Source organism: Bubalus kerabau, chromosome 12 (assembly GCF_029407905.1).
Source record: "Bubalus kerabau isolate K-KA32 ecotype Philippines breed swamp buffalo chromosome 12, PCC_UOA_SB_1v2, whole genome shotgun sequence".
In the NCBI taxonomy this organism is placed as follows: Eukaryota; Metazoa; Chordata; class Mammalia; order Artiodactyla; family Bovidae; genus Bubalus; species Bubalus kerabau.
Window position 1 is genome coordinate 70219875 of NC_073635.1, and position 15095 is coordinate 70234969.

The window sequence follows — 15095 nt, forward strand, 5'->3', positions numbered from 1 at the left end:
ACGGGGGGTTGAGGGGAGATGCGCCATGGTGGGGGTGGGTGGGTGGGTGGCGAAGTCTATGCTCCCTCTGCACCTCCTCGGTGGGTGCCTGGGTTCACAGCAAGCACTTTGCTAGAGTCTGAAGTCAGGTGAGTAGGTTGGGGCGTCTGGGAGGACCCAGTGTGGCGGGTAATTCACTTATCCACCTCTATCAGCTGCCCTCATGGCCTTGCCTTCCACCTGCGTGGCTCCTTGCAGTGTCCTCCCTAGCCTGAGGGTGGAGGTTGCGGGGCGCTCCCATCGCTCCGGCCCCGGGGCACTCCTCAGCTGTGGCAGAGGCGCCTAGCGGGCGACCTGGTGGGAGGGCGCCTACAGGCAGCTGGCACTCCACTCCCAGAGACGCAGGTGGTTCTCAGTTCACGCCAAGCAGACGGGAGAGGCGGCCAGGTCTCCAACGTCTCTGTCGGGCCCTACAGGAACAGCGGCAGCGATTGCAAGGACGGCCACGACCCGCACCCACACCCTCGGCCAGCAAGATGTTGCAGGTGTTCCCGGAGAGGAAGCCCAACCCGCTGCAGGACGCGAACCTCTGCTCACGCCTGGTATTCTGGTGAGCGCACTGCCTGAACTGAGACGCGCTGCCGAACTTAATGCTGCAGGCGCTTTTCCCGGGACCAAGGGTCGGGATGAGGGAGCGATTTCCGCTGGCGCTCCTACTGCCCGGTTTCTTGCTTTTGGTGGAGCCCTCCCACACCGGCGGGGTGATTTCTGCCTGCGCCTGGGCACCCGCGGCGGGCGGGAACCTGACGGAGGTGGGGAGGGTGCCAGGGACCTGATGACTGGGGCGCATCTCTTTCCACTCGAAGGCCCGCTAGCCTCCAGTGCCCGGGAGCGGGAGGCTGGGACGCTGTCCTGGGAGAGTCATCGCCCAACTGGAGAAGGACTGGATCCCCACACTCCATCCTTAGCTGACTTCCCCAGTTACAGCTCCGGAGTTCGCAGTTCTGAACTAAAGTTGCACTCGTTTACCTTCCAAGCAAGAAGCTTATGAACAGCTTCCTTTATCTAATTAGTGCCCTGGACTGTTGTCACCTTCCAATAATGTCCCCACCTTTTCCCATATTCCTTAGGTGACAGCTGAGTTCCAACTTCACCCGGCCCCTTCGTCCCTGTGTCTATGACCATGTCTCCCTCTCTCCCTGTCTTCCGGTACACCTCTTACTGTACATCCTTGTATTTGGTTGGGGCAATTTTTATGTGGGTGAATAACAGTTATTTTGTATTTAACGAATGGGAACAGTATTCTTGAACACGTTTTTGCTTTTGCCTGGGACACACAGCCACGACTGAAGAATGTATTTGACCAGCCCCTTTCCTTAATTTGGAGTAGGAAATGGTAACCCACTCCAGTGTTCTTGCCTGGAGAATCCCATGGACAGGGGAGCCTGTAAGGCTACAGTCCACGGGGTCACAAAGAGTCTGATACTACTGAGCGACTGAGCATTTCCTTAATTGCTAGTATTTCTGCTTCCTCCTTTAAGGACAACCCTGGGGATGGGGTCTCTGAAGCCTGTGGGGTCTTATTTCTAGCCTTTAGGGAAGTGGTACATGGTCTTGAAGCAGGTGGTCTTGCTACCTAGTTAGACCTCCTTCTACTTGCCCCAGGACAGGCCAGTAAATTGGGAGAGGGGTTGTTTGGGCAAGGGTTGTTTGGGCACTCTATTTGTAAAGTCAGAAGTCTGAGTAGACTGAAAATTAATGTCCTAGAAAACCATCTTACCAAGGTCTGGACACTAGTTTCTTTTATAGAACAAAAAGGAGGGAAGTGAGGAGGTAAAGTAGAAGGGCCATTTGTTGTTGTTGAGTTGCTAAATCATGGCTGACTCTTTTGTGACCCCATGAACTGTAGCCTGCCAGGCTCCTCTGTCCATGTGATTTCCCAGGCAAGAATACTGGTGAGGGTTGCCATTTCCTTCTCCACAGGATCTTCCCTACCCAGGGATCAAACCCACACCTTCTGCATTGGCAGGTGTTTTCTTTATCACTGAGCCTCCTGGGAAACTTCAAAGGTCCTAAGTTATTGCAAATATCTCCTGGTCCCCTCTGAGTGTGTTAATATCTTTTGTCCTGCAGCCATTCATAGATGGTCTGGGTCAGGATGTTTTCTGTGAGCTAAACAAAGGTATTTTAGTTTAACCTTAAGACTTGAGGGGCCATTATGTATACTTTGAGCTATAGACATCCCTTTCCTGATTAACTTGTAGCAAAATCAATAGAATACAAAGGTTAAAATAAACCGGTAACAGGTCTAACATGCAATCCAATTTTTTCTTCACTATTATAGTCCTGCCCTGGAGTCCTTTGTTCTTGAAAGCACTGAAGGTCCTTGAGCTGGGAGGAAACACAGATGAAAAAGGGCTCAGAGGTGAAACTCTTCTCCCACTCTCTTAGGCCATGCTGTGGGTTCTGCTGGGATTTTAGTTCCCCAACCAGGGATTGAACCCACACTCCCTGCAGTGGAGGTTCAGACTCTTAACCATTGACCCACCAGGGAAGTCCCTGAAACTACGGGTTTTCCATGTAGTAGCTGAGACTATTAACTAGGTGGGTCTCAGCCTTTGGGCTTTGATCACACTTGGGTGATTATTAGATTTTTTTGTGCTGAGAACCCAATCTTTTCATCTTTCCTACATATTCTGATATTTCCTTTTTATGGGACCACCTAGGGGACCCCAGGGGGATGGGAGTTCCTATGCTTTTTTCCATTGTGGTGTTCAGTTTGTGTAGCTGCCTCTCTGGATCCTTTGGTGGCCCTTAAGGAAAGAGGAGCATAGAAGGAGGAATATGGATACGGGCACCTTAAATGGTAAGAAAGTAGGCAACTGTCTCCTTAACTTCAGGCAGTGCTACAGCCAAAATTTTGGCTTTCTCTGCCTACTGATGCCAAATAAAAAAAATATGGAGACAGAGTTTGGAGGGAATAGAAAGATGGCTTTAAAAATCAGCCAGCAGAGGGGAGAACACAGCAGGCTAAGGCCTCAAGAGCCATATACCCCCACCCCGGGGAACCAAGAGACTTTATATAGCCTGGCTCTTGTGGTCTTAGACTAAATGATAAAGTTCAGAGTAATGATGTTTTTGGGCTTCCAAGGTGGCGCAGTGGTAAGGAATCCGCCTGCCAATGCAGGAGATGCAAGACAGGTGGGTTTGATCCCTGGGTCAGGAAGATCCCCTAGAGTAGGAAATGGAAACCCACTCCACATTCCTGCCTGGAAAACTCCATGAATAGAGGAGCCTGATGGGCCATAGTCCATGGGTTTGCAAAGAGTTGGACATGACTGAACAGACAGCACAATGAAGTTTTTGCATTTTTTTTCTTCCTGCATTATTTCAAAACAGTCACAGCTGGCATCAGGCAGCCTGGTAATTGGGGTCCACTTGTCTCTGGATTTTTGGCCTGCAGTCTTCTTTCTGAAATGCAAAAAAACTGTAAAGGGTAGTTTTCTGTAAGAGAGGTCAGGGAGAGCAAATACCAAGTGCAGCGTGTAATTTACCTAGTATTAGGGGGTGATAGGTTAGCTTCTGGTTACACTACAGGTTAGTAACGGTTAAAGTAAAACTAGAAGTGATTAATTCTTTCAGGTCTGTCCATGTTTCTTCCCTAGACTGTTCACTGTTCTTACTTCCCTTGCTTTCAGGATAGGAGAAACTTCATTTCTATTTTTGCTGCAATAGCAGGGCAAGGAACTCTCCAAGCATGTTCTGTTTGTGAGTTTCAAAGTGTATGTGCTTGGAAATGGGAAGGTGAAGACTTCTAATTTTGGGCTAGGAAACTGTGACCCTGAGAGACCTCTTTAAATTGTTTGTTTGATATTTGATAGTAATAACATTGCTGCTGCTGCTGCTGCTAAGTCGCTTCAGTCATGTCCAACTCTGTGCACCCCATAGACAGCAGCCTACCAGGCTCCCCCATCCCTGGGATTCTCCAGGCAAGAACACTGGAGTGGGTTTCCATTTCCTTCTCCAATGCATGAAAGTGAAAAGTGAAAGTGAAGTTGCCCAGTCGTGTCCGACTCTTAGTGATCCCATGGACTGCAGCCTATCAGGCTCCTCCATCCATGGGATTTTCCAGGCAAGAGTACTGGAGTGGGTTGACATTGCCTTCTCCAGTAATAACACTAGCTGTGGATAATTAAGTATGGATGATCAAAGCTCTGTTCTATCTTATAATGCCCCTAGTGGGTATTTTTTGCAAAGCTGGGAACTCTTCAGTTTCCATTAATAAAAGGAGTTTGTATTTCTCCCTGTACCTTTGAAATGGGAATCTGAGTTCTTGTTCATGAAGCCCAAGAATGAACTTCATGAACATGCAAACACTCATGGTAGCAAACAAGCAGGATTTATTTTAAGGTAAAGAGAAGTACAAAGCCCCAGCATAGACACCGAGAGTGGGTGAAGTGACCGAAAAGGTGAGAATTATAGCAGTTTATGTCTTTATTAGTATTGATCTGTTCCTTTTTGGTTGGCTCATGTCCCTGACATATGTAATCTCTGACCAATCAGTTTGAAGGCCACTATGTACAGTTTGTCATCTTTATGTTTTTTTTGATCCCCAGTTTTTCAGTTTTTTTAGACATTGAGTCGCCATTCCTGTGATTCTTTCTCATGACCCCAGGCCACTGTTTAAGGACCAGATGTATGGGTTAAGAGTTAATGGTCCATCTGGTATTTTTCTTCTTGATAAATTGGACAGCACTAATGATTGCTCTGTCTTGGGTCTGGATATTTTATGACCAACCAGACTGAGGTGGCATTCTTTTGGATGCCTGGAAACTGGAACAATAAGTGTAGCTTTAGGTTAATGGGTTGAGATGTTTATTTGAGAGGGTTGCAATTATAAAAAGGAACCGAGGTCTCAGATCTACACTAACTGCCTAGCAACTTCTACCTCACCTTGAGAGGTAAATAATCTACTTGGGCTCTCAAGGAGAAAAAATAGACAAAGGCCTTAAAAATTTTTTTTTAGCAAGTTATTTATATTTCTTTATTTATTTGGCTGTTCTGGGTCTTTGTTGCGGCATATGGGGTCTTTGTTGCTGCATGTGAGCTTTCTTTAATTGCAGTGGGCAGGGGATGTTTTGAGCTTTGGTGCATGGGCTTCTCATGGTGGTGGCTTCTCCTGTTGTGGAACACAGGTTCTAGGGCATGCGAGTTGTTGTAGCAGGCAGGCTCAGTAGCTGTGATGCTCAGGCTTAGTTGCCCCACAGCATGTGGGATCCTAGTTCCTGGACTAGGGATCAAACTCCTGTTTCCTGAACTGGCAGGCAGATTCTTAACACTGGGCCACCAGGGAGGTTTTTTGTTTTTTTTTTTTAAATTTTATTTTATTTTTTAACTTTACAATATTTTATTGGTTTTGCCATATATCAACATGAATCCACCACAGGTATACACGTGTTCCCCATCCTGAACCCTCCTTCTTCCTCCCTCCTTGTACCATCCCTCTGGGTCAGCCCAGTGCACCAGCCCCAAGCTGTCAGTATCGTGCATCAAACCTGGACTGGCGACTCATTTCATATATGATATACATGTTTCACTGCCATTCTCCCAAATCATCCCACCCTCTCCCTCTTCCAAGAGTCCAAAAGACTGTTCTATATATCAGTGTCTATTTTGTTGTCTCGTATACAGGGTTGTTGTTACCATCTTTCTAAATTCCATATATATGCTTTAGTATACTGTATTGGTGTTTTTCTTTCTGGCTTACTTCACTCTGTATAATAGGCTCCAGTTTCATCCACCTCATTAGAACTGATTCAAATGTATTCTTTTTAATGGCTGAGTAATACTCCATTGTGTATATGTACCACAGCTTGCTTATCCATTCATCTGCTGATGGGCATCTAGGTTGCTTCCATGTCCTGGCTATTATAAACAGTGCTGCGATGAACATTGGGGTACACGTGTCTCTTTCCCTTCTGGTTTCCTCGGTGTGTATGCCCAGCAGTGGGATTGCTGGATCATAAGGCAGTTCTATTTCCAGTTTTTTAAGGAATCTCCACACTGTTCTCCATAGTGGCTGTACTAGTTTGCATTCCCACCAACAGTGTAAGAGGGTTCCCTGTTCTCCACACCCTCTCCAGCATTTATTGCTTGTAGACTTTTGGATTGCAGCCATTCCGACTGGCATGAAATGGTACCTTATAGTGGTTTTGATTTGCATTTCTCTGATAATGAGTGATGTTGAGCATCTTTTCATGTGTTTGTTAGCCATCTGTATGTCTTCTTTGGAGAAATGTCTATTTAGTTCTTTGGCCCACTTTTTGATTGGGTCATTTATTTTTCTGGAATTGATCTGCAGGAGTTGCTTGTATATTTTTGAGATTAGTTGTTTGTCAGTTGCTTCATTTGCTATTATTTTCTCCCATTCTGAAGGCTGTCTTTTCACCTTGCTAATAGTTTCTTTGTTGTGCAGAAACTTTTAAGTTTAATTAGGTCCCATTTGTTTATTTTTGCTTTTATTTCCAATATTCTGGGGGGTAAGTCATAGAGGATCCTGCTGTGATGCATGTCAGAAAGTGTTTTGCCTATGTTCTCCTCTAGGAGTTGTATAGTTTCTGGTCTTACGTTTAGATCTTTAATCCATTTTGAGTTTATTTTTGTGTATGGTGTTAGAAAGTGTTCTAGTTTCATTCTTTTACAAGTGGGTTGACCAGTTTTCCCAGCACCACTTGTTAAAGAGATTGTCTTTAATCCACTGTATATTCTTGCCTCCTTTGTCAAAGATAAGGTGTCCATAGATTTATGTCTGGGTTTTCTATTTTGTTCCATTGATCTATATTTCTGTCTTTGTGCCAGTACCATACTGTCTTGATGACCGTGGCTTTGTAGTAGAGCCTGAAGTCAGGCAGGTTGATTCCTCCAGTTCCATTCTTCTTTCTCAAGATTGCTTTGGCTATTTGAGGTTTTTTGTATTTCCATACAAATTGTGAAATTATTTGTTCTAGCTCTGTGAAGAATACCGTTGGTAGCTTGATAGGGATTGCATTGAATCTATAAATTGCTTTGGGTGGTATACTCATTTTCACTATATTGATTCTTCCAATCCATGAACATGGCATATTTCTCCATCTATTAGTGTCCTCTTTGATTTCTTTCACCAGTGTTTTATAGTTTTCTATATATAGGTCTTTAGTTTCTTTAGGTAGATATATTCCTAAGTATTTTATTCTTTTCGTTGCAATGGTGAATGGAATTGTTTCCTTAATTTCTCTTTCTATTTTCTCATTATTAGTGTATAGGAATGCAAGGGATTTCTGTGTGTTGATTTTATATCCTGCAACTTTACTACATTCATTGATTAGTTCTAGTAATTTTCTGGTGGAGTCTTTAGGGTTTTCTATGTAGAGGATCATATCATCTGCAAACAGTGAGAGTTTTACTTCTTCTTTTCCAATTTGGATTCCTTTTATTTCTTTTTCTGCTCTGAGTGCTGTGGCCCAAACTTCCAAAACTACGTTCAATAGTAATGGTGAAAGTGGGCACCCTTGTGTTGTTCCTGACTTTAGGGGAAATGCTTTCAATTTTTCACCATTGAGGATAATGATTGCGGTGGGTTTGTCATATATAGCTTTTATTATGTTGAGGTATGTTCCTTCTATTCCTGCTTTCTGGAGAGTTTTTATCATAAATGGATGTTGAATTTTGTCAAAGGCTTTCTCTGCATCTATTGAGATAATCATATGGTTTTTATTTTTCAATTTGTTAATGTGGTGTATTACATTGATTGATTTGCAGATATTGAAGAATCCTTGCATCCCTGGGATAAAGCCCACTTGGTCATGGTGTATGATCTTTTTAATGTGTTGTTGGATTCTGATTGCTAGAATTTTCTTAAGGATTTTTGCATCTATGTTCATCAGTGATATTGGCCTGTCATTTTATTTTTTTGTGGCATCTTTGTCAGGTTTTGGTATTAGGGTGATGGTGGCCTCATAGAATGACTTTGGAAGTTTACCTTTCTCTGCAATTTTCTGGAAGAGTTTGAGCAGGATAGGTGTTAGCTCTTCTCTAAATTTTTGGTAGAATTCAGCTGTGAAGCCGTCTGGACCTGGGCTTTTGTTTGCTGGAAGGTTTTTGATTACAGTTTCAGTTTCTGTGCTTGTGATGGGTCTGGTAAGATTTTCTATTTCTTCCTGGTCCAGTTTTGGAAAGTTGTATTTTTCTAAGAATTTGTCCATTTCTTCCACGTTGTTCATTTTATTGGCATATAATTGCTGATAGTAGTCTCTTACGATCCTTTGTATTTCTGTGTTGTCTGTGATCTCTCCATTTTCATTTCTAATTTTATTGATTTGATTTTTCTCCCTTTGTTTCTTGATGAGTCTGGCTAATGGTCTGTCAATTTTATTTATCCTTTCAAAGAACCAGCTTTTGGCTTTGTTGATTTTTGCTATGGCCTCCTTTGTTTCTTTTGCATTTATTTCTGCCCTAATTTTTAAGATTTCTTTCCTTCTACTAACCCTGGGGTTCTTCATTTCTTCCTTTTCTAGTTGCTTTAGGTGTAGAGTTAGGTTATTTATATGACTTTTTTCTTGTTTCTTGAGGTATGCCTGTATTGCTGTGAACTTTCCCCTTAGGACTGCCTTTACAGTGTCCCACAGGTTTTTGGTTGTTGTGTTTTCATTTTCATTAGTTTCTATGCAAATTTTGATTTCTTTTTTGATTTCTTCTCTGATTTGTTGGTTATTCAGCAGCGTGTTGTTCAGCCTCCATATTTTGGAATTTTTAATAGTTTTTCTCCTGTACTTGAGATCTAATCTTTCTGCATTGTGGTCAGAAAAGATGCTTGGGATGATTTCAATTTTTCTGAATTTACCAAGGCTAGATTTATGGGCCAGGATGTGATCTATCCTGGAGAAGGTTCCGTGTGTACTTGAGAAAACAGTGAAATTCATTGTTTTGGGATGAAATGTCCTATAGATATCAATTAGGTCTAACTGGTCTATTGTATCATTTAAAGTATGTGTTTCCTTGTTAATTTTCTGTTTAGTTGATCTATCCATAGGTGTGAGTGGGGTATTAAAGTCTCCCACTATTATCGTGTTATTGTTAATTTCCCCTTTCATACTTGTTAGCATTTGTCTTACAGATTGTGGTGCTCCTATGTTGGGTGCATATATATTTATAATTGTTATATCTTCTTCTTGGATTGATCCTTTGATCATTATGTAGTGACCTTCTTGGTCTCTTTTCACAGCCTTTGTTTGAAAGTCCACTTTATCTGATATGAATATTGCTACTCCTGCTTTCTTTTGTCTCTATTTGCATGGAAAATCTTTTTCCAGCCCTTCACTTTCAGTCTGTATGTGTCCCCTGTTTTGAGGTGGGTCTCTTGTAGACAACATATATAGGGGTCTTGTTTTTGTATCCATTCAGCCAGTCTTTGTCTTTTGGTTGGGGCATTCAATCCATTTACATTAAGGTAATTATTGATAAGTATGATCCCATTGCCATTTGCTTTATTGTTTTGGGTTCGAGTTTATACACCCTTTTGTGTTTCCTGTCTAGAGAATATCCTTTAGTATTCGTTGGAGAGCTGGTTTGGTGGTGCTGAATTCTCTCAACTTTTGCTTGTCTGTACAGCTTTTGATTTCTCTTTTGTATTTGAATGAGATCCTTGCTGGGTACAGTAATCTGGGCTGTAGGTTATTTTTTTTCATCAGTTTAAATATGTCTTGCCATTCCCTCCTGGCTTGAAGAGTTTGTATTGAAAGATCAGCTGTTATCCTTATGGGAATTCCCTTGCGTGATATTTGTTGTTTTTCCCTTGCTGCTTTTAATATTTGTTCTTTGTGTTTGATTTTTGTTAACTTGATTAATATGTGTCTTGGGGTGTTTCGCCTTGGGTTTATCCTGTTTGGGACTTTCTGGGTTTCTTGGACTTGGATGGTTATTTCCTTCCCCATTTTCAGGAAGTTTTCAACTATTATCTCCTCAAGTATTTTCTCATGGTCTTTCTGTTTGTCTTCTTGTTCTGGGACCCCTATGATTCAAATGTTGTAGTGTTTAATATTGTCCTGGAGGTCTCTGAGATTGTTCTCATTTCTTTTAATTAGTTTTCCTTTTTTCCTCTCTGATTCATTTATTTCTACCATTCTATCTTCTAATTCACTAATCCTATCTTCTGCCTCTGTTATTCTACGATTTGTTGCCTCCAGAGTGTTTTTGATCTCATTTATTGCATTATTCATTATATATTGACTCTTTTTTATTTCTTCTAGGTCCTTGTTAAACCTTTCTTGCATCTTCTCAATCCTTGTCTCCAGGCTATTTATCGGTGATTCCATTTTGATTTCAAGATTTTGGATCAATTTCACTATCATTATTCGGAATCCTTTATCAGGTAGATTCCCTATCTCTTTCTCTTTTGTTTGGTTTGGTGGGCATTTATCCTGTTCCTTTACCTGCTAGGTATTCCTCTGTCTCTTCATCTTTTTAAATTGCTGAGTTTCGGGTGTCCTTTCTGTATTCTGGCAGTTTGTGGAGTTCTCTTTATTGTGGAGTTTCCTCACTGTGGGTGGGTTTGTACAGGTGGCTTGTCAAGGTTTCTTGGTTAGGGAAGCTTGTATCGGTGTTCTGGTGGGTGGACCTGGATTTCTTCTCTCTGGAGTGCAATGAAGTGTCCAGTAATGAATTATGAGATGTCTATGGTTTTGTAGTAACTTTGGGCAGCCTGTATATTGAAGCTCGGGGCTGTGTTCCTGTGTTGCTGGAGAATTTGCGTGATATGTCTTGCTCTGGAACTTGTTGGCCCTTGTGTGGTGCTTGGTTTCAGTGTAGGTATGGAGGCATTTGATGAGCTCCTATTGATTAATGTTCCCTGGAGTCAGGGTTTGGACTTAAGCCTCCTGCTTCAGGTTTTCAGTCTTATTTTTACAGTAGTGTCAAAACTTCTTCTATACAGCACCATTGATAAAACATCTAGGTTAAAAATGAAAAGTTTCTCCACAGTGAGGGACACCCAGAGGGGTTCACAGAGTTACATGGAGAAGAGAAGAGAGAGGAGGGAGTTAGAAGTGACCCGAATGAGCTGAGATGGAATCAATAGAGGAGAGAGCAGGCTAGCCATTAATCACTTCCTTTGTGCACTCCACAACTGGACCACTCAGAGATGTTCACAGAGTTATACAGAGAAGAGGGAGGAAGGAGACAGAGGTGGCCAGGAGGATAAAAGGGAGGAATGAAAAGGAGAGAGACAGATCCAGCCAGTAATCAGTTCCCTAAGTGTTCTCCACCATCTGGAACACACAGAAATTCACAGAGTTGGGTAGAGTAGAGAGCAGTTAGGGAGGAGACATAGGCGACCTGGTGGAGAAAAAGGAGAGTCCAAAGGGAGAGAGAACAGTTAAGCCAGTAATCTTGCTCCCTAGTAAAAAATGGGTACTGAAGATTGGGTTCTTAAAGGTACAAAATTGGTAACAAATACATAAAAGCAAAAATAAAAAAATCTAGAGTAGAGTTTGGAGTTTCAAAAATATGATGTTAAAGAAAAGAAGAAGGAAAAGAAAGAGAGAAAAAACGAACAAACTAAAACCAACAAGGTCGTGAAAATTATAAAGAAAATATGGGTACAAAATTGATAACTAATACCAAAAAGCAAAAGTTAAAAATCTAGAGTAGAGTTTGGAATTTCAAAAATACAATGTTAAAAAAAGAAGAAGAAAAAGAAAGAGAGAGAGAGAAAAAAAACCAAACAAGAACAAACAAAGTCACATAAATTATAAAGAGCAGTCAAGCCAGTAATCTCAATCCCACGTAAAAATGGGTACTGAAGATTGGGTTCTTATAGGTTCAAAATTGATAACAAATACCAAAAAGCAAAAATTAAAAATCTAGAGTAGAGTTTGAAATTTCAAAAATACAATGTTAAAGAAAAGAAGAAGAACAAAACAGAAAAAAAAAAAAAAACCAAATTCACAAAAATTATATATAAAAAAATATAGGTACAAAATTGATAACAAATACCTAAAAGCAAAAATTAAAAATCTAGAGTAGAATTTGGAATTTCAGAAATACAATATTAAAGAAAAGAAGAAGACAAAGAAAGAGAAAAAAAAGTCACAAAAATTATAAAAAAAATATAGGTAGAAAATTGATAACAAATACCAAAAAGCAAAAATTAAAAATCTAGAGTAGAGTTTGGCATTTCAGAAATACAATGTTAAAGAAAAGAAGGAAAAAAAAAGAAAGAAAAAATAAAGTCACAAAAATTATAAAAAAATATATATATATATGAAGTTTGCTTTTAAAAAATAGGTTCTTTTTTTTTTTTTTGCAAAGTAATAGTAGGTTATAAAAGTGAAAATTAAAGGAGTAATAGAGGACTTAAATTTTTTTTAAAAATTAAAACAAAAAAAAGAGTGATCGTACAAATAGTAAAAATATATCTAGGACTTTCTCTGGTGGTGTTGTGGGTATTGTGGGGTCAGTTCATTTTCGGCTAGTTCCTTGGTCCTGCTTATATTTCTCAAGATCTATAGGCCCCTTCCTATGTAGTCCATACTAACGACAGGGTTTTAATCTATTGCACCTGTCACTTCCAAGGCGGTTCCCTCTGTTTTAACTTCTTCTGTTTGCTGGTCTCTTCAGTGTCTGATTTCTGCCCTCACACAAAGGGGGCGGTGGTAGACACTATTTTTTTTTTTTTTAGGCTCCCTTGTTCAGTCGCACTGTGGGGAGGGAGGGACGCTGCAAACAAATAACACTGGCCTGTGCTCGCAGTGCCTCAGCCACACTGGGCCTGCCCCTGCTCACAGCGCGTGTACCCTCCCTGCCCACACTGCTCAGGCTCTAGGTTGCTCTGCTGGAACCATCCAAGGCTGGCCCTGGGCTGCATGCACCTTCCAGGTCTAAGCCGCTCAGGTTCAGGCACTCGGGTAGTCCTCAGAGGCGCAGACTCAGTTGGGCCTGCGTTTTGTGCCCTTCCAGGGTCCAAGCAGCTCGGGTGATGAGGTGTTTGGCAAGCACGGTTGCTGTGACTTATTGCCTCCCTGCCACTTGGTTTTCTGGGTGTACAATTGGCGCACCTTCTAAGGGGGATGTTGACCGTCCAGAACCCCAAGAAGTCTTAGTTAGCAAAGAAGCCTGCTTACAGTTTTGTAGATAATGTCTCTCTGGGGCTGCGATTGTCCCCTTCCGGCTCTGGCTGCCTATCACCGGAGGGGGATGGTCTGCAGCCGGCAGTCTCTGTTCAGTCCTTTGTTCAGTGCGCAGGCCTGGTGGTGTCTTAGGTTAGGGCTGGCTTTTCACGTGGTAGTTATCCCACAGTCTTGTTTGCTAGCCCAAGTTAGTTCGCTCAGATAGCGCTTGGGGCATTCTGGCCAGTTCCTTACTCTAAGCGATGCAGCCCGCGCCTCCCTGACCAGCCTCTGCTTGCTAGTGGTGGGTGCAGGCGTCTGCGCTGCTTCTCCGCTGGCGGAGTTACCCTTGGGCTCATAATCTGTGGGTTTTAATTGTTTATTTATTTTTCCTCCCTGTTATGTTGCCCTCTGTGCTTCCAAGGCTTGGCACAGACTCGGCAGTGAGAGTGTTTCGTGGTGTTTGGAAATGTGTGTCTTTTTAAGACTCCCTTCCCTGGACGGAGCTCTGTCCCTCCCTCTTTTGTCTCTTTTTTTCCTTTTATATTTTTTCCTACCTCCTTTTGAAGACAATGGGCTGCTTTTCTGGGTGCCTGATGTCCTCTGCCGGCATTCAGAAGTTGTTTTGTGGAATTTACTCAGCATTTAAATGTTCTTTTGATGAATTTGTGGGGGAGAAAGTGGTCTCCCCATCCTATTTTCTGCCATCTTAGCTCCTCCTCCACCAGGGAGGTTTTGAGAGAAAGGCCTTTTTAAACTCAAGCAGAAAAACTGAGTTCTCTGGTTCCATCCTTATGTAAAAATTAATTCATAAATGAGCTCTACTTAACTGACTTAAAAGTAAACCCTTACAAATTAAATCTACTTGCAAATCTTTAAAACATCAGCCAAATATATTGCAGGTTCACATGATCTAGGGAATATTTAGTACTGAATCATGTACTACTGAAGCTAGCTTAAGCTTGTTAGTTTGATTAATATAGGCATTTGTCATCAAGAAAAATAACTTGGTATGATAAAAGGTAAACTCTATAGCAGTACTTATGTTTTGGAAACATCATCTCAAATCTCTTCAGATTTTGATAACCTGAAACTAAAGCTGAATGATAAGAATTCAGTGACTATCTGTGCCATTTCAAATAGGATAAAATATTGGAACATTTGTTGCTGGGCAGGTCTAAGTTGACCTACCTTTGTTTGCCTTGTTAGGAAAGGAAAACTAAAGCATAAGTTTCCAATCAGGAAGTGCTGCTATGACAAACAGTTCACAATTACTTGCCACTTGGTTTTCACTAGGAATTAATAAGATTTTTAAGAGTTGAGGATTCTATTTTAAATATGTGACTAAAGCTGCTAAAAATAATAAAAGAAACATATCAGTATATAGTAGGAAATATGTTTTGAGTAGAAAAAGGAGTTTTGTACATGGTTGAGCTGAGGTTAGGTTAAACTTAATTAAGTAAATGGATTTTGTTATTAAAAGTAGGATGGTACAGTACTAGACTTGTTTCCACTCTGCTAAGAAAATAAGTTTTACTTAGAATACTGCTTTTGACAACAGATTTTGTGAACTTCCTTGCCTTTAAGCAATCTATATTTGTTTGTAAATATTCACAGTGACATAGGATTCTTTTTTTTAATTATTTATTTTTGATTGGAGGATAATTGCTTTACAATATCGTGTTGGTTTGTGCCGTACATCAACATGAATCAGCCATAGGTGTATATATATGTCCCCTTCCTCTTGAACCTCTCTCCTACCTCCCACTGCATCCACCCCTCTAGGTTGACACAGAGCACCAGGTTGAGCTCCCTGAGTTGTCATACAGTAAATTCCCACTGGTTATCTATTTTACATATGCTAATATATCTGTTTCCTTGTTATTCTCTCAATTAGTCCCATCCTCTCCTTCCCTCACTTTGTCTACAAGTGTGTTCTCTATGTCTGTGTCTCCATTTCTGCTCTGCAAATAAGTC

The 15095-nt window shown here is 41.4% G+C and overlaps 1 protein-coding gene across 1 annotated transcript in view; it reads left to right on the top strand.

The window, feature by feature from the left end:
• The first annotated feature begins 322 nt into the window (after positions 1–322).
• The window catches only part of LOC129624634 (ATP-binding cassette sub-family C member 4-like), a 369352-nt gene continuing 354579 nt past the window's right edge, over positions 323–15095 (top strand). The window contains exon 1 of the mRNA XM_055542789.1: positions 323–589. Coding sequence (XP_055398764.1) covers positions 516–589 — 74 coding nt within the window. The 5' untranslated portion in view covers positions 323–515. The remainder of the gene's footprint in view (positions 590–15095) is intronic.